Source organism: Zonotrichia leucophrys, chromosome 18 (assembly GCF_028769735.1).
Source record: "Zonotrichia leucophrys gambelii isolate GWCS_2022_RI chromosome 18, RI_Zleu_2.0, whole genome shotgun sequence".
Classification (NCBI taxonomy): domain Eukaryota; kingdom Metazoa; phylum Chordata; class Aves; order Passeriformes; family Passerellidae; genus Zonotrichia; species Zonotrichia leucophrys.
Window position 1 is genome coordinate 11,553,871 of NC_088187.1, and position 21,866 is coordinate 11,575,736.

Here is a 21,866-nt window from a genome sequence, read left to right on the forward strand (position 1 = left end):
ACAAAGGGCCTTGAGCTCGTGCAGCCCACACAGGAGCCTCCTCCTCATTCCTGTGCTTCTGTCCCTGCAGCTGAGATCAGTGGGAGTCCCCAGGGCCCTGGGGTGGCACAGCACAACCAAACCACTGAGCACAAGCACCAGGGAAGAGAAACTCCAGGTCTTGCTCAGACTGTACACAAGAGGAGCAGCTTTAGCTCCCACCTGCTCCCTGGCTGCCAGAACTGGGGTGTTGTGTTTGAGGGGTCACACCGTGACTCAGTGACCTCTGAGCCACCAGTGTGCCTGTGCCCAAGTACCCCAAACGTGCTACATTTCATACTCTTTACAAATGAGGGAGGGAAAAACAAACAAAAAAGAGAGATGAGGAGTGCACTGGGAGGAACTGAGAGCTCTGGAAAACTCACCCATGTTGCTTCCTCCTGATTTCAGCAAATGGAAGCCCTTCCAGCCCTGCCCAGGTGTCCTCCTCCAGCAGCCCGTGCTCCTGCTGCAGGGGAGCAGCAAAGGAATGCAGAAGGGGAAGGACCCACACCCACTGCTCCACGTTACACTCGAGGCACCTCTGGCACAAGCTTGTCAGGTCGACCTTCAAGCTAAAAAAAAAACAAAACGAAACAAACACACTGAGTGAAAGAGCAGCTTTATCCCAGCCTTGAGAACACCCTCAGGGTGTGGGAGGCTACGTTTCAATCTCCCTGTGTGCCTTTAATTAACCTCTGGGCATTATTTCAGCTCCATCTACTCTTCACTGCAGAGGGTACCTGTGCAGGTTTAAGGCCCAGAGCTGCAATGTGGCTGAATCTCTCTGCACAGACCCTGCTGCTGGAGCCCTGGGAAGATCCAATCCTTCAGCTACAGCCTCCCCACGAGCCACCCCAGCCCAGTGACAGCCACACAGAGAAGGGCTCCAGAAAGAAATGCAATGGCTGCAGCTGTGTGAGTGAAGAACTCCACATCCAGCTCCAGCTAAGCAGTCAGATCACAACCTGGCAGACAGGCACTCCAGGGGAAACCAACCAACAGGTGTGGAATGGTGCACTGCAGCCTTGCCTGGATGTAAGCCCTGCTTCAGGCAGGAGGATGGAATTGAGACCTCCAAAAATACCTTCAAATGTAGCTTTTTCTCTGGTTCTCTGGCAGTAGAGAGCTGGATTCCTGTTGCTTTATCAAAGCAACACCAGCCTGGTCAGTTAGAAGGTACATGGAGCACTTACCTGGTAACTCCTGCAAAAGCCTGTTTGATGTGATGGATCTCATCCTGTACAGCTTGTGGTGACACCTGATCCAAGCACAGGAGGCTGCACAGGTCGGCCAGGTCACTTTTAGGTACTGAGAATGAATAGTTCTCAACTACCACAACAATGGTGAGCCCCAGAGCCAGCTTGCTTTGGATGATTCTGTCCTCTGGAGCTGCTTCTGGTGCAAGGAAAGGGACAGCTATTTTCTTCATGTATTTTAGCAGCAAATCATTCACCTGGGGCAAAGAAGAGAAGAAACAAAGCAAGCACAGCATTAGTCTCTCTTCTGAAGCCAATGTCTTCTGCCAATTCCAGCGAGGCCACAGGAGAGGAAGGAGCAGCCCCAACAACCAGAACAGACAATGTGGCATTTCTGTCACATTTCCTAATTATGTCAAGTAAGAAATTTTGGATTCCAGAAGCCCTGCTGGCATCACTGCTTAGAACAAGATCAGGAGCTTCTCCCAAAAAGCAGGCAGGTTTGGAGCAAGACATGAGTGCAGAGTTGTCAGTGACAGAACAACTGGCAGCAAAACTTAATGGCAAGGCTTAGGAAATCAATACCCAGACACAAAACCCACTCAGGTGTGAAGTCACCACGCCACAGCTCTGCTGCTGACCCCCCTGGGGTCTCAGAACCACACTGAGGTGCACAGGCTGACTGAAGCCCCCAAGGAGTCAGTGACAGCCACCCCAGAAGGATCCCCACTGCTTCTGTGCCTGAACTTGGACTGGAAAAGCAAAATTAACCCAGCGAGGTCAACAGCAACATTAAAGTTTGGGTTCAGTAACAGAGTGTTTTCTGTCTCTGTGCAAGAGAAGGGAGATTACCTGCTCTGTGCTGAAGTTTAACTCTCTCCACACCGTTTCCTTGCCATCAAACACTCGCTGGGCTCCTGCAACGTTATGGAACTGCTTCAGCTGGCAGAAGAAATTCCTCAGATTGTCAGGACTCCAGGTTCCAAGAATGCTGAAGATACTTTCTAGCATAATATTGGCAGCTATTTTCTTCCCTTCCACCACTTCCTTGGTTTTATCAAAAGTTAAGATCTGCCAGAGGTTTTTGAGCTTGGAAGGCCTTGCACAGACAATGTCATCGTACTGGTGCCACTCTGGAACAGGAACACAGGGAAACAGCCATAGCAATCAGGGCCTTTTCCCTCCCAGCTGCCTCAGCAATACCCCCAGCAGCCCAGACAGGGCTGCCTGGCAGGACAGCAGGGATCACCCCAGGGTGCAGGTCCAGCAGCAGAGCTCACCCCCATTGTTGAGAAGGGACCTGTTTATCAGCAAGCAGCGATTCACGGGTTGATTGGATTCTGACTTCTTGTAGATGAACTCATAATCCCCCTTCCCACAGGACACCCAGTACTTGTAAGGAATGTATTTATCCAGGATTTCTCTGCTGAGAGTTACAGCGCCTTCAATGAGGTATCCATGTTCTCCCAGATCCCTTGGAGACACAAACACAGCAAAGGCAGGCAAAGGACACGTTAGGTGATCTACAGACCTCCTTTTCCACGCATTGCTCCATTTCTAATAGGAACAGTGACTGTTCCTTCACAGGAACACTTCAGAGCAGCTTTCTCCCCTGTGAAAGCCTTTGCTGCAGCCCCAGCTGTGGGCACAGAGCCACCCCAGCACAGGCAGGGGACACTCACCTGGTGCAGTTCAGCTCACAGATGTTGTCCTTCCAGCTGGCGTAGAAAGGAATGCCCTGGGCCCTGATGAACACTTTATCAGTATCAGGGTTGAGCTTGAAGTCTTTGGAGAGTATTGCATGGAAATACACTGTGACACCCTCAGTGCGGCTCACAGAACTGCAGAAAAGAACAGAAGGGATTCTGTTGGCGTTTTTCAATTGCACAAATCACTGCAAACCTCAAATCACACTCGAGCTGAGTGGCTGCAAGACCCATGCACTCTGGCAGCAGTTCCTTCAGACTGATGTTTGAGCAGGCCTAGGGCAAAGCCCAGTGCAAAAAGGAAAAATGGGCTCCTAAAGGCAGCAGGAGATGCTCTGGCCCAGCAGAGTCACACTTCCCACCCCTTCCAGCTCATACACATTAAGCAAAACATCAAAACTGCTCTTCACACTATTCACCTGAAGCGTTGTGTGGGTGCAGCACATGGTGCTCATTAGAGCAAGAACTAAGAGAATAATCTTTTTTTTGTCCATCAGATGCTCAAGCAGGTTCAACACATCCCCCAGGACATCCCCTGTGCTGAGGTCCCATTCAACACTGGTTCTGTCATGCTCAACCACTTCACCTCAGTTTCAAGACAATTCCATTTCCACATATCCAAGGTAAGCACTGACCCCATCCCAGCACCTCAGGCTGGAGTCCTGAGTCCTCCTCACAGCAACTCCTGTTAGGGAAGAATGCTGGGGAGCAGCAGGGCTGTTCTCACCTCTCTTTAATATTTTCCACCTGTTTCTGGTTCTTTTGCTCCTTTTTGTTCTTGGGGCTGTCTGCAGCAGCCACAGCACTCTCCTTCCTGGCAGCCTTGGTTCCTTGGTTCAGATTTGTCTTCTCACTCACGTTGGGCATTTTCTCACCTGGGGTCTGATTTTTCTCTTTTGTGTTTGCATTCTGCATCAGGGAGACAAACAGAGCCCAGTGAAACAGGAGCCCCTGGAAGCACAGCATCTCCTCCTGGTGCAAGCAAGAAGCCATTTACTGTTTCTACAATTCCATTTATATACTCTTACAGCCTTGGGTAAAATCTTTCATTGCTGAGCAATAACCACATTATTCATGTTTTTGAGCTATACAGCTTAACCACAGCCTTGCACCTGCTGTCTTGCATGACTTCCTCCAAACAATGCAATTTCCTTTTCGTTTCCTCTCTTACATTTCTGTTTGATGTTCCCAGGGCTTCTGGCCCACCAGAGTCAAGATGCCCACACCATCCATCAACTGTGCAGCACCTTCTGCTCTACTGCCCACCTGCCCCCAACACTGGAGCAGCAGCAGCTTCAGTCCCCTGGAAGCACTGCAAACACTGACCCCTCGCTGAGGGAAGCTGCTGGCTGAGGAAAACAGCCCACGATGGAGAGGAGCCCGACACAAACACACAGCACACAGTCAGCTCATGAGCCCCAGGTCCCAGAGGATGGGGCATAAAGAAAGTGAAAGAGAAACCACAGCAACCTCCACCTTACCAGGCCTGCAGAGCACAGGCACCTGCAAAGCACCAAATCCCCTCATTCAGGGGATCCCAGAGCTCTCCAGAGAGCATGGCTGGCTGGAGAAGAGACACCTCCCAGTCCTGGGGGCAAATGAGCAAGCCCTCAGTGAGAGCTGGGCTACAACTGGCACCCAGGAGAACAGAACCCAAATTAGAGCCTCCCCAGTTCACCCCTGTACCCCTGGGCTGGTGCTCCTCAGCCTCACTGACAGCACGAGCAAGTGACACCGGCAGAGGGGAGCTGTGCCCGCTGAACACTCACCAGAGCTCACTCACACTCACCTTGGCAGTGGAACTGGTCCCTTTCTGCTTGGGCTCCTTCCCAGCCGGCGGGCTCGGAGCCCCAGGGGAGGCCTTGGGCTCAGCCTTGCTTTGGGGGGCTCCCCGGGCAGGGGGTGCCCTGGGACTGCCAGGGACGGCTCCCTTGGCAGAGGGACTGGCTCCCTGCCCTGCTGGCAGCCGCTCCTTGCTGCTGCCCCGGGCCTGGGGACCTGCTGTGGCTGCTGGCGGCTGGCCAGGGGCACCACTGCCCCGTTCCACATCGTCCCTGGCTGCTCCTGCGTGCTCCGGGGCCGTGCCATCCCCCACCTTGTCCCCCGGGGCTGGGGCACCGGGAGCTGGGGCAGCCCCCCTGGCAGTGCTGCTCTGCTCTGCAGGGCTCAGCCCCTCTGCTTCCAGGCTGCCAGCTCCCTTCCCCAGCTGGGCCAAATCCCTGTCGCCTCCAGGTGTGTCTCCACCGGCATCAGCACGTCCATCAGCACCTGGGTCTGCCCCCTCACCGCCGGGGGGTTGGGTTTCTGGAGGAGCAGCACCTGTGTCAGGCAGCTCTGTGGTCTGAGCTGGTGCTGTGCTTTGAGGAGGCAGAGAGTCCTGTTCCTCAGAGATGGACTTCTTTGCTTTGGTCTTCTTCCCTTTCTATTAAAGAGAGAAAAACAAAGACAACAATGTCTGTTTATTCATTGCCAAAGGGAAATTCGTTGTCACCCCCTCCATTGCAGCAAGTGCTGACATCTTCCTGCAACACAGGGCTAAGAGAGAATGATCAGGAAGAGGAGGGACAAGGCCAGCCAGTGAAATGCAAATAACTCTTGGGAGCTGTGTAGGTTTAATATTCAAGACTTGCTCAGCAGGAGCACGGAGCAGCCTGCAGTGTCTCAGCTGACTCATGTAATTTGTGGTTCCCCCTCCCGGCACCGCAGCTCTGCACACACAGCACAGCCTCAGCAAACACAGCCAGGCACCAGCTCCCCAGCGTGGCCAGGGGGAAGGGGGGGATGCAGCCTGGCCTCCTCAATTCACACAAGAGAGCAACAACTCACAGCTGCTCCCCAGCGGGATCCTCACCTTCCTCAGCAGGGACGCCACCTCAGCAGAGTCGCCAGCCCCGTGCTGAGCCGAGGGCTCTGTGTGCTTCTCTGGAGCTGTGACATCCCCCAGCAGCGAGGATCCCTCTTCCTCCTTCTGTGTCTCAGCAGGGCTGGGGGATCCACCTGCAGGGTCAGGCAGAGCTCCTGCCCTGTCCATCGGTGACTCGCCCTCTGTCTCCTTTGTTTCAGTGGAGGAAGAGGCCCAGCAGCACCTTCTCCCTTCACCTCTTCCTCTGCATCAGGGCCTGCAGGGATCTACACCTCTCTTCTCTCTGCAATGGAAGGAAATTAATTGTTAAACTGGAAACTCACCTCCCAGGGGTCACAGGATGGTTTGGGTTGGAAGGGACATTAAAGCTCACCTCATCCCACCCCAGCCACAGGCAGGGGCTCCTTGCACTGGACCAGGTCACTCCAAGTTCCTGGATGGGGAGAGAATCAGGAAAAAAAGGCAAAACTTTTGGGTTCAGATACACACAGTTAAACAGAACAGAAAAGGAAAATTACAATAACCATATAAAGGAATATGCAGACCAAGCGCTGCACAGGGTGCTTGCTCACCACCCTCTGAGCCATGCACAGCCACCCCCTGAGCAGTGGCCTCACCCCTCGGCCAGATCCCCCCGGTGTTTCCTTCAGCACCATGCCCTGTGCTCTGCAACCTCCTCTGGGCACTGGGGCAGCTCTGCTGGCTCTGCCCCTGCAGCCTGGGGAGTCCTTGGCTCAGTGCAAGCACTGCTCACAGCAGCTGAGCCATGGGGCTGTTATCAACGGGAGCCTCATCCTGAACCAAACACAGCTCTGAAACAGCTCCTGGGAACAGCAAACTGTCCCAGGCAAAGTCACGAACACACAGGAGCTGTTTGTTGTTGTTCCCTGCTCAACTCCCACCAGCCACGCCACCACTCACCCTTACAGCCTCCTGCCCTCGCCAGGGCCCTGCCAGATGCAGAATCATTAGGGAACCCCAGCACTGATGTGGAGCTCCATCCCTGCCCCTGCTGCAGACACAAATGCAGCAGCAGTGCTGGCAAGCAGCTGCCTGTGCCAGTGCCTGGAGCCCAGCATGAGCAGGGACAGGACAGTGGCACCTCCCAGCTGGCACAGCCTCCTGGGTGGCACTGTGACCGCTCCCACTCAGCTGAGAGCTTTCCAAGAAGGCACAGGAAACTCCCTTTTTATCTTCACAGCTTTATCCAGTCCTTCAAAAACCTGTGGAAGGGCAGCTCTGGGCCCAGTCAGGCAGAGCAGATCTCTGCCTTCTGCAGGGGCTTCACATGCTCCTCCACACTGCCTCCACCCCAGCTCTGACAGCAAAAGTTTTGAACCTCAGCTACTTGGGATGTTCTTCCTACAGCATTCCAGAGCTGGAGATGCCAGGTTTGTAACCCTGCCATGCTGGAGTGCAGAGGGATGTGCTAAGAACTGACCCTGTGGGGACTGCAGCAGCTTCATTCTGATTTAGTGTGCCTTTCTAGCATCACACTCTCTCTGCCAACAAACCAGAAGCCATTCTGGTGGCCCAGGTCATTCGGTCTTAAACAAGTAAAAGATTAGGAAACATTTCCCCCAGCAGAACCGTATTGTGTACTTGATTCTGTCTCTGTTCAGCGAGGCAGAATTAGTGTGTTATCAAACAGAGTTCAGGGGTGAGTTCCAAATCTAGCAACAAGCTGTGAATTGGAAATTCTGTGTCAAGGAGGACTCAATCAGTCTATTAACACAAAAACCAGCACTACTTCATTGGTAAAATAAACTATTTCAACACTGGAGACCTGAGTGTGGAGACTGTGTAGGATGTGTCACCAACTGAATCACTTGTCTGTCTCCTGACAGTCACTGCAAAGTGAAGAAAACTGTCTCTGGTCAGGGGAGGTAGAGAGGAGAGACTGGGAGGGGAGTGTGGGACCAGAGCAGAGTGGGATGGGCTGGGCAGAGCAGAGCCCAGAGCCGCGCAGTGACAGAGGCGACACAGGCAGCTCCTGGTCAGTGTGCAGGCCGCAGTCAGCGGGCAGGCCCTGGTCAGTGTGTGCAGGCCCCCGGTCAGGGTGTGCAGCCCCTGGTCAGTGTGCAGGCCCCGGTCAGCGGGCAGGCCCTGGTCAGTGTGTGCAGGCCCCCGGTCAATGGGCAGGCCCCCGGTCAATGGGCAGGCCCCCGGTCAGGGTGTGCAGCCCCTGGTCAGTGTGCAGGCCCCCGGTCAGGGTGTGCAGCCCCTGGTCAGTGTGCAGGCCCCGGTCAGTCCCTGGGCCCAGCGCGGCCCCACAGGCCCTGCCCAGCAGCCAAGGGGGACAGACAGGCCCGGGGCACGGACACAAACACCGGCACACAGAGCGTGAGGCAGCACAGCCGCGTCACCTCCTCCTCTGCCCGTTTTATTGTCAGGGAGCGACGCTGGAGAGCCGGCCTGGGAGCATGAGAGGAACCACAGCGCTTAAAGGCGAACCAACACAAACAGCGTGCGCGCCCCCGCGCTGAGGGCCCGTGCTCCCAGCGAGAGCCCGGTTCGCCTTCCCGGAGCCCTGCCTGGGGCTGCTCGGCCGGGCCGGGCTGGGCTGGGCCGGGCCCAGAGCCTCGCTCCGCCGGGCCGAGGCATGGCCGAGGGTCGCTGCCCGAGCCGACCCTGCCGGGGCGGGGCCTGCCCAATGGGCGGGGCCTGTATGCAAATAGACCGCTCGCGCGCCTCGCGGATTGGTGGCTCTCCGCCCCTTCGGGATATATGCAAACGAGCAGGGTGGATGAGCCAATGGCGTGGGGAAGGAGCGGTTGTATGCAAATGAGCCAGTTATGTATGTGAGGGGCGGGGCTAGCGCGGCTCCCGGGGGGCACCGGGAGGGTGGGGGGGCACGGGGAGAACCGGGGGTGACACGGGGAAAACCGGGAGGGGGGGCAACAAAACAGGGAGAGCACGGGGGGGGGGGGGAACACGGGGAGAACCGGGGGCGGGAACCGGGGAGAAGGGAGAACCGCGGGGAACACGGGGAGAACCGGGAGGGAGACGAGGAGAACCGGGGAGAGACACAGGGAAGAGGCGTCCCAGGTGAACGGGGAGGAGATGGGAGTCCCCGGGTACGCACCGGAGGGCTCCGGGCAGATCGGGGGGCACCGCGAGGGTGCAGCGGGACCCGGAGCCGCGGCTGCCCCCGCCCCGCAGCCCCCCAGGCCCGGTGCCCCGTGCCGCCACTCACCGCCCCGGCAGCGCGACTCACCGAGTGACCGGGCACGGGCAGTGGCACCGGCACCTGCAGCGCCCGCTCGTCCCGCCGCTCGCAGACTCCCGCCCGGACAAGTTTCGTTTCTCCGCCGAGCCGCCAACTTTCGTTTTTGCAGTCACGGTCCCCGCCCAGCCCCGGCCCGCCCCGGCCGATCACGGCCAATCCCGGCCCCGGGCGGCTCTCGGCGGGTCCCGCCCTGCCCGGCCCCCATCCCGCCGGGCATCTCTGGGGGTCCTCTCCCGGTCCCCCGAGCATCCTCCGTGCCCGGTGCAGGTGTCCCCGGCCGGCAGGGGCACAGGACAGGCCCGGCAGCAGCAGGGAGGGCAGCTGAGTTGGAGGAGAGCGCTTTGTGCTGATCCCGATGGCCAAAAGCGGATTCTGTACTCAAAAGTGAGGGCACAGTTCCCGGAGCCCACCAGGACCCAGCCCAAGACGGCTCCCAGCAGCCCTGCCCGCCAGCAGTGCTCACACAGGTTTGAGCACACACACATTCCTAAACAACCAGCCCGTTTTACCCCCATGGCCCCGTTATCCCCCTCCTGGCATCCCCACGGTGCAGCAAGGAACTCACAGCGCAGTGCAGCCCGGGCAGGACCCGGAGCCCCGGCAGGTGTGCAGCTCCTGTGCAGGTATGCAGCTCCCGGGCAGATGTGCAGCCCTTCCAGCACCTCTGGCAGCAGGAGCTGTGCAGAACGTGCCCTCGGGCTCGGCTCACCCCACCAGCACCGCCCCAGTTTGCTTTCAGTTTCTATTCCCTGGCACGCTCAGCAGCACCAGAAGATAACTCCCCTTCCCACACAACAGGAAAAAGCTTTCCCTCAGGAAGGCAGAGATCACACTGGCTCATTAGCAGTTTCTGATTTATTTATTGCACCCTCCATGTCCCGAGGGCCGTTCAGGGGAACTGAATTCCCGACCTGCCCAGCCCCACCAGGTGCTGTCCCCATGGCACAGCCTGGTGCCACCGTGCCTGTCCCCTCGGCAGGGCCCAGGCCAGGGGCTGCACCCCAGGGTGAGCCCAGCCCTGACACGGGGCAGTGCTTGGCACAGCACCCCACAGACAAGAGAAGGATAAAAAAGGTAAGGAAGGATAAAAATCAGTAAGGAGCACACTCCCAGACGTTCTCCCTCTCCCAGAGCTGGAGGCTGAGCCCCATGGTGCTTGGAGGGCAGCACAGCAGCCCTGAAAGCTTTGAGAGCTCCCCCTGTGTCACCACTGGAGCAGCCCAGAACGTGGAAAAGGTCCAGAATTAAAACAGTCATTTAAAAATGCCAGCAGCTCCCTGCAGGGAGGATGGCTTTGCACTGGTCACTGTGACAAGGAACAGCTCTGTCCCACAGCCTGTGTGGGGCTGGGCTGGCACTGCTCTGTCCATCTCGCCGTGGGACATGGGGACAGCCCATCCCCGTGCCCAGGAGGGACAGCTGGCTCCCAGGGAGGTGCTGGTGCCACTGGGGTGGCACAGGACGCTCAGCCCACACTGGTGTCACTGGATGAGCCCGGTGCTCTGGGCAGGGCTGGTGGGGGGCTCTGTCCTGCTGCCCCCCAGCTCCCTGCACCGCTCTGGGACAGGAGAGGGGAGGCAGAGTCAGGGCAAGGCTCACGTCCTGCCTCTGCCTGGCACAGAGGGCATTTTCTTGTTCCCAGGAGCTGTTTCAGAGCTGTGTTTGGTTCAGGATGAGGCTCCCGTTGATAACAGCCCCATGGCTCAGCTGCTGTGAGCAGTGCTTGCACTGAGCCAAGGACTCCCCGGGCTGCCCGGGCAGGGAGGAGCTGGCAGGGGCAGAGCCAGCAGAGCTGCCCCAGTGCCCAGAGGAGGTTGCAGAGCACAGGGCATGGTGCTGGACGAGACACTGGGGGGATGTGGCCGAGGGGTCTGGCCACTGCTCAGGGGGTGGTGAGCAAGCACCCTGTGCACCACTGGCTTTGGATCTTCCTTTATGGTTGTGGTAATTTTCCTTTTCGTTTCTGTTCTGTTTAACTGCCCCATCTCAGCTCAAGAGTTTTTACCTTTCCTCTGATTCTGTGCCACCCCTCTGCAGGGGGAGTGAAGGGCTCTGTGGTGCTGAGCTGCTGCTGGCTTGAACCACCAGAGCTCACCACGAATCCCCAAGGCTGGGGAGACCCAGTTCTTGGCAGGGGCTCCAGCTCACCCCCCCAGCCCCCTGCAGCCCCCACTGTGCTGCTGGACAGGTCAGATCCCCACGGGTGTCCCCAGAGCCACACTCACCCCATCCTGGCAGAGCAGCCAGAGCCTCCCCTGCCTCCTCCCTGCTGGGGAAATGCTGGAATCCTTCTAAGTCTGCAGACAGGAGGACTTGGAGAACGGGCTCCTGAGGGCAGAGAAACCTGGGCTGGGAGTGCTGCTCACTTCCATCCCCTAGGGCTGAGCCCCCAGCCCACCCCAGCACCCCCAGCCCTTCCCAGCATGGGCACCCAGCCCATCTCAGCACCCCCAGCTATCCCAGGACAGGCACCCAGCCATCCTAGCATGAGCACCCAGCCATCCCAGCACCCCCAGCCATCCCAGGACAGGCCCCCAGCCCATCCCTGCATGAGCCCCCAGCCCATCTCAGCACCCCCAGCCCCAGCTCTGTGAGATGAAGGTGCTCGGGATGGTGATGGTGCCACCAGGGGAGAGGCCAGCACAGAGCCCATCAGCCACATCCACACCCTCCCCAGGCCCAGGGTGGCGTGGCCAAGGTCCCACACACCTGCAGGGCACAGAAGGCCAGCGGGAGGCCGTGCCTGTGCAGCTCCTGCAGCAGCTCTGCCAGCCCCAGCACTGCTGTGTAATCGATGCTGCTGACGTGGCTGCAGTCCAGCAGCACGGGGCGAGCTGGGGATGCTGCTGGGAGAGCACAAGGTCATGTCCCCATGAGCAGCAGAGCCAGGGGTCCCAGAGCCAGGGCAGGGCTGCCAGGGTGGGGCAGTGGTGCTGTCACCGCTGGCACACGCAGAGCTGGGCCTGGGCAGCACCTGCCACCCACAGGAGGTGACAGCCGTGTCCCCAGGCCAGCCAGCAGCACTGTACCTGCCAGAGCACGGCTGCACACCGAGTTCCTCAGGTGCTCCACGGCTGGGAAGTGCAGGCTGCTCCCCGGCTGCACCAGCAGCACGGCCCCCTCTGACACCTGGGGGGGACAGGGGCTCAGGGATGTCACCTCCCCATCAGGGACAGCCACAGGGGCTCAGGGATGTCACCTCCCCAAGCACAGGGACAGCCACAGGGGCTCAGGGATGTCACCTCCCCATCAGGGACACAGGCACAGGGGCTCAGGGCTGTGCAGAGACAGCCACAGGGGCTCAGGGATGTCACCTCCCCAAGCACGGACACAGGCACAGGGGCTCAGGGCTGTGCAGGGACAGCCACAGGAGCTCAGGGATGTCACCTCCCCATCAGGGACAGCCACAGGGGCTCAGGGATGTCACCTCCCCATCAGGGACAGCTCCCATGTCACTCCCTGCCCTCCTGGATGGAGTGGGAGGAGCAGGAGCCCCCATCCCTCAGGGAACCCCTCCAGCTCTCAGCCCAGCACCAGCAGTGCCTGGGCTCTCTCCTGCTCTCTCCTAAGGATTTTCCCTCTCCTGCCCTCCAGCCTGAGGATTTTCCCCTCCTCGTGCTCCTTTAGAGGGGTCCCTGTGCTGTGCCCGTGGCATCCTGCACCCCAGCACCTCCCTGCCCTCAGGAGCCCCCTCCCAGCTCCCTGCCACGTCCAAGGGTGTGAGAAATGGATTTGTCAGGATTCCCAAAACCTGACAGAAAGCTCACACAGTCCTGCACCAGTGCGTGCAAACTCTGAGAGATAAGGGGTGCTGGCTTAGGAAGGCCATGGGATAGAGATGACATTGTTGAGAGGGAGATTGAACTAGAAACAAGTTTCAACAAGTTTCAAACGATGGCCTTGCAAAAAGACCAGATATTTTGGAGAATTACAGCTGTGAAAGATGCATTGTTAACAGCAGCACTGTGTGGCAAAAGCTAATAGGCTGGAAATCATTTCTAAGGGATTGCAACCAGGAAACAGGCTGGCTTCTGATGGAATGGTATTATGTTTTACATCTCCTATGTCTCACCCTTCATTGGGACTGATAATGGAATAAAATCCTTTAAAAAGCCTCTCAGTTGCCCCATCTCTGAAAAGCTGGGAAAACCAACACAAGGGCAGGGGAGAAGGGAGAAGCTCACCTTTATTGGGGGCCTGGCAATGGAGTGGAGCAGGAGAAGGCCAGAAACCAGCACCCCAGCCACGATTCCATACTGCACCTCCCAGAAACACAGCAGGAACGTCACACACAGGGGCACAAGGTCCAGCCCTGCAGGAGAGAGAGGCCAGGCTGGCTGTGGCTGCTCCTGGTGCCACAGGGCACTCGGTGACAGTGCCAGCTCTGCGGGCACAGCCAGGCTGCACCCTGGGTCTGGAGGAATCCACTCAGTGCAGGGGCTGGGGCAGCTGCGGTGGAGCTGCAGGCTGAGCTCAGGGTGGGAGCCCTGGGGAGGGGCTGGGAAGTGTCCCCTCTGCGTGACAAGGGACACAGGGACCCTGGAGCACATGATGGGCAATTGAGAGAGTGATGGGACACTCAGACATTGATGAGACACTCAGAGATGCTCATAGACCATGATGGGACACTCAGAGATGGTGATGGGACACTCAGACAGTGATGGGACACTCAGACATTGATGAGACACTCAGAGATGCTCATAGACCATGATGGGACACTCAGAGATGGTGATGGGACACTCAGACAGTGATGGGACACTCAGAGACCATGATGGGACACTCAGAGATGGTGATGGGACACTCAGACAGTGATGGGACACTCAGAGATGCTCATAGACCATGATGGAACACTCTGAGACCAGCCCCAGACTTTGAATGTTTGTGAGAGGATAAAAGGATAAAAGCTCACAGGCTCCTTTGTTCTGGATCCCTCCTCCGAATCTCGAGCTGTCATTCTGTTATTTAGCTATGGCACCAGAATTAAATTATTTCAAGAATCTGCATGTCTGTGACCTTGCTATGGGAATCCTGGGGTAGAGAGGAGCCCTGCTCTGTGTGAGAGGGGCAGGGGAGCCCTGCAGGGGCTCAGTCCCAGCTCAGGGGTGGCTGTGACTGCCAGAGTGGCTCCTGCACGGCTGCACTGGGGCTCTGCCCCTGCCCTCACTGGGGCTCTGCCCCTGCCCTCACTCTGAACCCGCCAGAGCCTCCGGAAGATGCCAGCGTCGAACATGGGCACCACGGCCGAGATGATGACAGCAGCCAGCGCTGCCTTGGGGATGTAATAGAACAGAGAGGTCAGGTATGCCAGGGACAGCAGGACCAGGGCACCTGCGGGAGAGGGACCCTCAGCCATGGGAACCTGGTACCCAGGGGTACCCAGCACCCAGGGGCACCCAGCACCCAGGGGCGCCCAAGGGCAGGGCAGGGCTGTACCTGTGACGAGCCCTCCCGCGGGGGTGCAGACCCCTGACTGGGCATTCACTGCTGTCCTGAAACACAAACGCACCGTGCCAGGCTGTGCCAGGCTGTGCCAGGCTGTGCCAGGCTGGGCAGGGCTGGGGCTGCTCCTGCCCACTGCCCACACCCCACCCAGGAGAACCCACCCTGTTAGGGAGGAACAGCAGCGAGCCCCCGGCTTCAGGGACTGCACAGCAGGCAGGGAGGTGGCCCTTGAGGAAGGGAGGGTGGCCACTGGGACACAAGCACAGCCCAGCCACCAAGGTGGCCTGCTGGGGACCAGGACATGATCTCAGGGACCCACTGGCACAGCACATCTGCCACTCAGGACCTTGCAGAGCTCCCTCACCACCACCAGTGCCCTGCTCCCCTCGTGCTACCCACCGGCCAAAGCTGCCCGTGATGGGGTACGAGGAGACAAAGGAGCCCAGGACATTGGCAACACCTGGGGAGAGAAAGGAGAGGGGCTGGGGGACACTGCTGGGTCTGTGTAACCAGGAAAGGGGCACTGCTGGGTCTGTGTCCCCTCCCTGACCCTGCAGGAGTGACTCAGCCTGTTCTGGAAATTCCTGAGCTGAGAGAACGCCTGGGGTGGGGGCAGCACGCAGGTAAGGCAGGGAGAAGCTCAGGAAGGAAGGGAGAAGCTCAGGGAGGCAGGGCTGCCCAGACAGGATCTCAGGCAGCCCAGGGGCTCTGGGACACCCGGTCCCACCCCTGCCCTCCCGAGCCAGCAGCTCTTACCCAGAGCCAGCAGCTCCTGGCTGGGGTCAATCCTGTAGCCATTCTGTGAGGCTGAAAGGAGAGGTTGGCGTTGGCCTGAGGCTCCCACAGGCACCTGCCACGCACACGGAGCAGAACCAGCAGTGATGGGACAGCGTGGGCCCTGCCCTGGCACCCCTGGGCACAGCAGCACCCCGAGACAACGCTCACCTCCTGGGCAAACTTCAGCTGGGCACCCCAGTGCCCCTCCTGCCAGCCCGTGCTGGGAACTGAGCCCGGTCCCTCCCAGTGCCCCAAAAGGAGCAGCACCTTCCCAGCACCCTGAGCCCTGCAGGGACCCCTCCCCGGCACCCCAAACCCCACAGAGACCCCTCCCCAGCACCCCAAACCCCGCAGAGCCCCCCAGGAGCCCAGGGCAGGCCCTGGCACAGCCCTACCAAAAGCCTTGGCGATGGCCACGCTCTCCAGCAGCCCCATGAGCGGCACCACGGCCAGCCCGACGCCCATGTCCTGGGAGGGAGGATCCAGGGGGATCAGGGAGGGATCCAGGGGGGATCAGGGGGGCTGGGAGCCTGCACAGGAAGCAGGGCAGCCCCTGGGAATGGCAGCACCCACCTGCAGCATGCTGGGGAAGGGGACGGTGCCGTTGGGCACTGCCAGGGAGAAGGGTGGTGGCCGGAAGGGTGGCAGCCCCTGGGGGATGCTGCCCGTGAGCCTGAAGGGCTGGCAGCCCATCACCTGGAAGGAGTAAGCCACCAGGCCAGCAAACAGCACCACGAGGGCATTGCGTGCTGCCAAAGTGGAGAGAGCAGCCATGAGCCCTGCCCGAGGCCAGGGCAGCAGGAGGGGGCAGGAGATGGTGCCCACACTGCTGGGCACTGCCCAGCCCTAGGAAGGGGCAGGAGATGGTGCCCACACTGCTGGGCACTGCCCAGCCCTAGGAAGGGACACGGGGACAGGAGCCTTGGCACTTCTCCTCCCTGCCCCACCTCCAGGTCCTGGCCCCTGCCAGCCTTTCCCATTTCAGGCTCTGCCTTCCCTGACCCCAAGATGAGCCCGGGAGGGGACAGGCAGGGGACAGGGGACACACCTGTGGCACAGATCCACACAATCAGGTGGCTGATCCTGACAGCCAGCGGGGCCGTGGGGACAGCCTGGGGCAGGTGGCTCTTCATGGCCCGCAGCCCTGCCAGCGCTGCCAGGCAGCTCAGCCCCAGCACAGCGTCCCCAGCCCTGCAAGAGGCACAGCAGTGCCACCCAAACCGCCGGAGAGCTCCACAGAGGGGAGGGCAGGGGCTTTGTGTCACAGCCGAGAAATCAGCCCCAGGGATGGGGAGCAGGGCTGACCTGGTCTCCCCAATCCTCCTCAGCGTCTCGTAGAGCTGCAGGAAGAACTGCCTCGGGATGCCCTGCAGGCCCAGGATGTTCTGTGCAGGCAGAAAAGCTGCTGACAGCCCAGCCCAGCCCCGTGACCGCAGCCATTAGCCAACACGGCCTGGAGCTGCTGCCAGAGTCTCTGATTTGGGTTAACCACAAGGGAAGTGTGGCAGCCCAGCAGAGCCCCCGGTCCCTGCGAGGCCACCGAGGGGCTCCCGGGGCTGCAAACGACCCCCAGCTCCCAAATCTGCAAACCCACCGTGCCAGAGGATCGCCCAGTGCCTCCTGCAGGTGACCAGTGCCATGTCCTGGCTTTGCTGGTGTCCTGGATGCCACCAGCTGGTCACCAGCAGAGGGTGTTCAGCTCGGTCTGCTCCGAGCAGGGCGCTCAGGGACCCAGCAGAACCACGGGCAGGGGGTCCCGGGACCCCTTTGGGGCTGCTTCCCCCCACACTGAGCACACGGCCCAGCCCGTGCTGAACATCCCAGCTGCACAGCACCAGGAGAGAGCTGCAGAGGCACCGGGACAGGGCAGGTCCTACCTTGACCTGGTTGAAGCTGATGGTGATGGAAGCAGCTGATGTAAACCCCTTAATGACCGGGCAGGAAATGAAATCCAGAAGGAATCCTGCATGGGATGGGAGGCGGTGAGCACATCCTGACCCCAGTGGGACAGCAGGACAGCGCCAGTGTCCCGGGGAGCAGAGAGGAGGAAGGAGCAGCTCCAGGCTGTGCAGCAACATCCCAAACACATCAGTGCACGGCAAGGGCATCTCACCGAGGCGCAGGAGCCCCATGGCCAGCTGGATGCAGCCCGAGAGGAAGGCGAGCAGGACGGCATAGGCGGGCTGGTGGAAGGCGTACGAGGACACCAGCAGGGACATGATGGCCGTGGGACCCAGCGTCACGTCCTTGGCCGTGCCCAGCAGGCAGTACACGAAGCAGCCCATGAAGGAGGAGTAGAGGCCGTACTGCAGGGGGACAGGAGGGCACTGGCACAGCCCTGGGAGCCGGGAGAGGCCGGGCACGGCCCGGACTGGGCTGGGCTGCTCTCGGGTCACCGCAGGGCCCTTGGCACACGGGTGGCATCGTGCCCGGGGAATGGGCGAGTGCACAGCGCCAGCCCTTGGTCACCCAGCCCTGCCCAGCCCAGCCCAGCCGTGCCCGCCGCAGTGCCCGGGAGCGGGTCCGGCTCACCCGGCCGGAGCTCCGCGGGTCCGGTGCCGGCCCGGTACGCACCTGCAGCGGCAGCCCGGCCAGCTCGGCGTAGGCCAGCGCCTGGGGCACGGCGGTCAGGCCCACGGCCAGCCCGGCCAGCACGTCCAGCGGCAGCCAGGCCCGGGAGTACCGCGGGAGCCAGCGCAGCACCGGCAGCGCCGGCAGCGGGCACCGGGACCCCGGCATGGCCCGGACCCCCGCGGGCCGGTACCGGGGCGGAGCGGGACCCTCGCAGGTCGGTACCGGGGGCGGAGCGGGACCCTGCGGGTCGCTACTGGGAGCGGAGCGGGACCCCCGCCGGTCGGTACCGAGGGCAGAACGGGACCCCCGCCGGTCGGTACCGGGGACGGAGCGGGACACCGCGGAGCCGCCGGGGCCAGCCCCGCACAGCCCGCAGCTCCGCCCGCCCCGGATCTGAGCGGCCGGGACGCCTCATGTGACCGGGGTGAGGAGGAGCCGGGGCGGCCGGAGGAGCCGCCGAGCCCCGCTGCCGCTGCTGCCGCTGCCGGTGCCGGTACCGGTACCATGCGGCCCTGGGCGCTGCTGCTGCTGCTGCTGGGAGCGCTCCCGCCCGGCGGAGCCGCGGCCCCGGCCCGCAATGTGCTGCTGCTCCTGGGTGAGTACGGCCCGGCCCCGGAACCGGCCCGGCCCCGGGCGCTGGGGGCATCCCAGGGACGGGAGGGAGGGACGGTCCCGAGCTCTGCTGCATCCCCTCTGCGGCATCCCCTCCGCAGCACCGGCCGGGGCACCCGCAGCCCGGGGATGCTCCGGTGCCGTCAGTGTCCCTCGAGCCCGGTTAGGGACCCTCCCGGGCTGACCCCAGGGACACCCCTGGGCTGACCCCGCTCCCGTCCCGCAGCCGATGACGGCGGCTTCGAGAGCGGCGCCTACAACAACTCTGCCATCCACACGCCGAACCTGGACGCGCTGGCCCGGCGCGGTTTGGTGTTCCAGAACGCCTTCACCTCCGTGAGCAGCTGCTCCCCGAGCCGGGCCAGCATCCTGACCGGCCTACCCCAGGTAGGGGCTCACGGGCACGGCTGGATGTGTTTTGGAACCGGGCTGGCAGCCCTGGTCTGACCACAACTGTGCCCACAGCACCAGAACGGGATGTACGGGCTGCACCAGGACGTGCATCACTTCAACTCCTTCGACGGCGTGAGGAGCCTGCCCCAGCTGCTCAGCCACGCAGGCATCCGGACAGGTAGGGGCTGGAGGAGCTGGGACAGGCAGGGAGCACCAAACCAAACCCCACTGACAGAGCTCCCTGGACCTGTGGCTGTCCCTGCAGAGAGGAGACAGCACATCCTCCCTGCACTGCTCCTCCACAGCAGCTGTCTGCATTCTCACAGGGATAATTGGGAAGAAGCACGTGGGGCCGGGGGCTGTGTACCCCTTCGACTTCGCCTACACAGAGGAGAACAGCTCGGTCCTGCAGGTGGGGAGAAACATCACCCGGATCAAGGAGCTCGTCCGGCGCTTCCTGCAGAGCCAGGACGAGAGGTGAGGCTGCCCCCTTGTCCTGGGGAGGGCTGCACTGAGGATGTGTCCCCATGGCCCAGCTGGTCACAGACAGGGTCCCCCCATACCCAGATTAGGTGGGGACAGTCCTGCTGACCCCAGCTGGCCGTGGCACAGCCCAGGAAGGTCTCTGGGCACCACTTGGCTTCACCCCCTCCCCTTTTCCACCCCTAGGCCTTTCTTCCTCTATGTTGCCTTCCACGACCCTCACCGCTGCGGGCACTCCCAGCCCCAGTATGGGCCCTTTTGTGAGAAGTTTGGCAATGGACAGAGCGGGATGGGCTGGATCCCTGACTGGAAGCCACAGATTTACCAGCCCGACCAAGTGCAGGTGAGAGCCTGTGGGGATGTGTGGGGCTGCACGTGGTGGCAGCCACCTTGTCACTGTCCCCAGTGTCACAGCAAGAGCTGCCTGTGTCAGCCACGTGTCCCTTTGCCTGTCTCCGTTTAGGTCCCTCCCTTTGTCCCAGACACGCCGGCTGCCCGGGAGGACCTGGCTGCCCAGTACACGACCATCGGGCGCATGGACCAAGGTGGGAGCCTGGCCAGGCTGGGGCTGAGCTCTGTCCCTGCTCTCACAGGGATCGTGGCCAGGCTGGGGCTGAGCTCTGACGCCCTCCCTGCCCCCTGAGCTCTGTTTCTCCTCTCACAGGGATCGGGCTGGTCCTGCAGGAGCTGCTCCACGCCGGTTTCCTCAACAGCACCCTGGTGATCTACACCTCCGACAACGGCATCCCGTTCCCCGGGGGCAGGACCAACCTGTACCGCTCGGGCACCGCCCAGCCGCTGCTGCTCTCCTCCCCCGAGCACCCCCGGCGCTGGGGGCAGGTCAGCCCGGCCTTCGCCTCCCTCCTGGGTAAGAGCACAGCTGTGCCTGGGGCTGGGGGCTGTTCCCAGGGCCAGGACCCTGAGTTTTGGTGCAGGGAGCAGCCCCCAGCCCTCAGCATTGGCAGGGCCAGTGCAGGGAAGGGAGAGGAGGGAGGACAGGACAGGACAGGGTTCCCTGCAGGGACGCCATCCCCGGGGACCTTTCTGCCCCTCTCTGGGGCTGAGTTTCCTCCCACAGTGCCTGTCCCTGCTCTCACCCTTTTCCTCCCCTGCAGACCTGACGCCGACCATTCTGGACTGGTTCTCCATCCCGTACCCTGCTTACAGCATCTTTGGCAAGAGGCGTGTGCAGCTCACTGGGAAGTCTCTGCTGCCAGCCCTGGAGTCGGAGCAGCCCTGGGCCACCTCCTTCATGAGCCAGAGCCACCACGAGGTGACCATGTACTACCCCATGCGAGCCGTGCAGCAGCGCCAGTACCGCCTCATCCACAACCTGCACTACAGGATGCCCTTCCCCATCGACCAGGACCTGTACGTGTCGCCCACCTTCCAGGACCTGCTGGGGCGCACCCAGGCGGGGCAGCCCACGCACTGGAACAGGAGCCTGCAGCAGTACTACTACCGCCCCCGCTGGGAGCTGTTTGACTGCAGCCAGGACCCTGCCGAGAGCCACAACCTGGCCCCCGATCCCCGCTATGCCAGCGTGCTGCAGCTGCTCAGGGCACAGCTCCTCCAGTGGCAGTGGGACACCGGGGACCCCTGGGTGTGCGCCCCCGATGCTGTGCTGGAGGAGAAACTGAGCCCCCAGTGCCAGCCTCTGCACAACGAGCTGTGAGGGGCACCCGTGCTTGGACAGGGCTGTGGGGCACAGACCCCACCTGTGTCCTGACAGGGCTCCCGTGGGGCTCAGACCCTATCTGTGCCCCCACAGTGCTGTGTTCCCATGGGGCTCAGACCCTATCTGTGCCCCATAGTGCTCCCATGGCGCTCAGACCCTATCTGTGCCCCCACAGTGCTGTGTTCCCATGGGGCACAGACCCCACCTGTGTCCTGACAGTGCTCCCATGGGGCTCAGACCCCATCTGTGCCCCCACAGTGCTGTGTTCCCATGGGGCTCAGACCCCACCTGTGCCCCACAGTGCTCCCATGGCGCTCAGACCCTATCTGTGCCCCCACAGTGCTGTGTTCCCATGGGGCACAGACCCCACCTGTGTCCTGACAGTGCTCCCGTGGGGCTCAGACCCCATCTGTGCCCCCACAGTGCTGTGTTCCCATGGGGCTCAGACCCCACCTGTGCCCCACAGTGCTCCCCTGGGCTCAGACCCCACCTGTGCCCCACAGTGCTCCCGTGGGGCTCAGACCCTATCTGTGCCCCCACAGTGCTCCCATGGCGCTCAGACCCTATCTGTGCCCCCACAGTGCTGTGTTCCCATGGCGCTCAGACCCCACCTGTGCCCCACAGTGCTCCCATGGCGCTCAGACCCCACCTGTAACCTGACAATGCTGTGTTCCCATGGGGCACAATGGGCTGGTCCCAAATCCCAGGTGACACCACTAAGCTCTGCCCTCTGCTGCCAACACCGCCTGGCCCCAGAGCACTGAGGGTTCCTGGTGCCCTGGCTCTCAGCTGGAGGAGCCAAAGGGCCCAGCTGCCCCTCAATAAAGCCTCTGGAGGATAAGGATCTGTTTTCACCTGGAGCTGAGCACACCCTGCAGCAGGACAGCCGAGG

The 21,866-nt window shown here is 61.2% G+C and overlaps 3 protein-coding genes across 9 annotated transcripts in view; 1 reads left to right on the top strand and 2 right to left on the bottom strand.

Moving 5' to 3' along the window:
• The window catches only part of RNF213 (ring finger protein 213), a 45,828-nt gene extending 36,713 nt beyond the window's left edge, over positions 1-9,115 (bottom strand). For 2 of the 3 annotated variants that reach the window (XM_064728251.1, XM_064728253.1), the window contains exons 1-10: positions 9,004-9,107; positions 6,160-6,219; positions 5,775-6,069; positions 4,713-5,345; positions 3,651-3,832; positions 2,900-3,058; positions 2,498-2,691; positions 2,070-2,350; positions 1,215-1,474; positions 405-593 (exon numbers count right to left, since the gene is read on the bottom strand). In XM_064728251.1, the coding sequence (XP_064584321.1) occupies positions 405-593; positions 1,215-1,474; positions 2,070-2,350; positions 2,498-2,691; positions 2,900-3,058; positions 3,651-3,832; positions 4,713-5,345; positions 5,775-5,954 (2,078 nt within the window). In that variant the 5' untranslated portion in view covers positions 5,955-6,069; positions 6,160-6,219; positions 9,004-9,107. Of the gene's footprint in view, positions 1-404; positions 594-1,214; positions 1,475-2,069; positions 2,351-2,497; positions 2,692-2,899; positions 3,059-3,650; positions 3,833-4,712; positions 5,346-5,774; positions 6,070-6,159; positions 6,220-9,003 lie in introns of all 3 variants that reach the window. The other variant, XM_064728252.1, reaches the window with a different exon arrangement.
• A 1,249-nt stretch (positions 9,116-10,364) lies between these two features.
• On the bottom strand, positions 10,365-18,110 carry SLC26A11 (solute carrier family 26 member 11). Of its 5 annotated transcripts, none has more exons than XM_064728612.1 (16): positions 17,809-18,109; positions 17,348-17,540; positions 17,112-17,197; positions 16,540-16,619; positions 16,283-16,425; positions 15,808-15,983; positions 15,630-15,702; positions 15,214-15,264; positions 14,857-14,917; positions 14,449-14,504; positions 14,203-14,343; positions 13,200-13,327; positions 12,045-12,144; positions 11,725-11,861; positions 11,241-11,343; positions 10,365-10,573 (listed from the first exon to the last, which is right to left on the bottom strand). In XM_064728612.1, exons 1-16 carry the CDS (start codon positions 17,971-17,973, stop codon positions 10,497-10,499), a joined length of 1,770 nt encoding a protein of 589 aa, XP_064584682.1. In that variant the 5' UTR covers positions 17,974-18,109; the 3' UTR covers positions 10,365-10,496. The 5 variants fall into 5 exon arrangements, 4 of the variants coding, with proteins under 4 accessions (XP_064584682.1, XP_064584683.1, XP_064584679.1 ...); XM_064728613.1 differs by having other exon boundaries at positions 11,725-11,858; positions 17,809-18,108; XM_064728609.1 differs by having other exon boundaries at positions 16,283-16,619; positions 17,809-18,110.
• Positions 18,111-18,248: 138 nt separating this feature from the next.
• SGSH (N-sulfoglucosamine sulfohydrolase) lies at positions 18,249-21,818 on the top strand. The gene is made up of 9 exons (XM_064728755.1): positions 18,249-18,403; positions 18,647-18,807; positions 18,886-18,991; positions 19,140-19,290; positions 19,483-19,639; positions 19,760-19,841; positions 19,961-20,164; positions 20,412-21,029; positions 21,479-21,818. Exons 1-8 carry the CDS (start codon positions 18,313-18,315, stop codon positions 20,969-20,971), a joined length of 1,512 nt encoding a protein of 503 aa, XP_064584825.1. The 5' UTR covers positions 18,249-18,312; the 3' UTR covers positions 20,972-21,029; positions 21,479-21,818.
• The last annotated feature ends 48 nt before the right edge of the window (positions 21,819-21,866 follow it).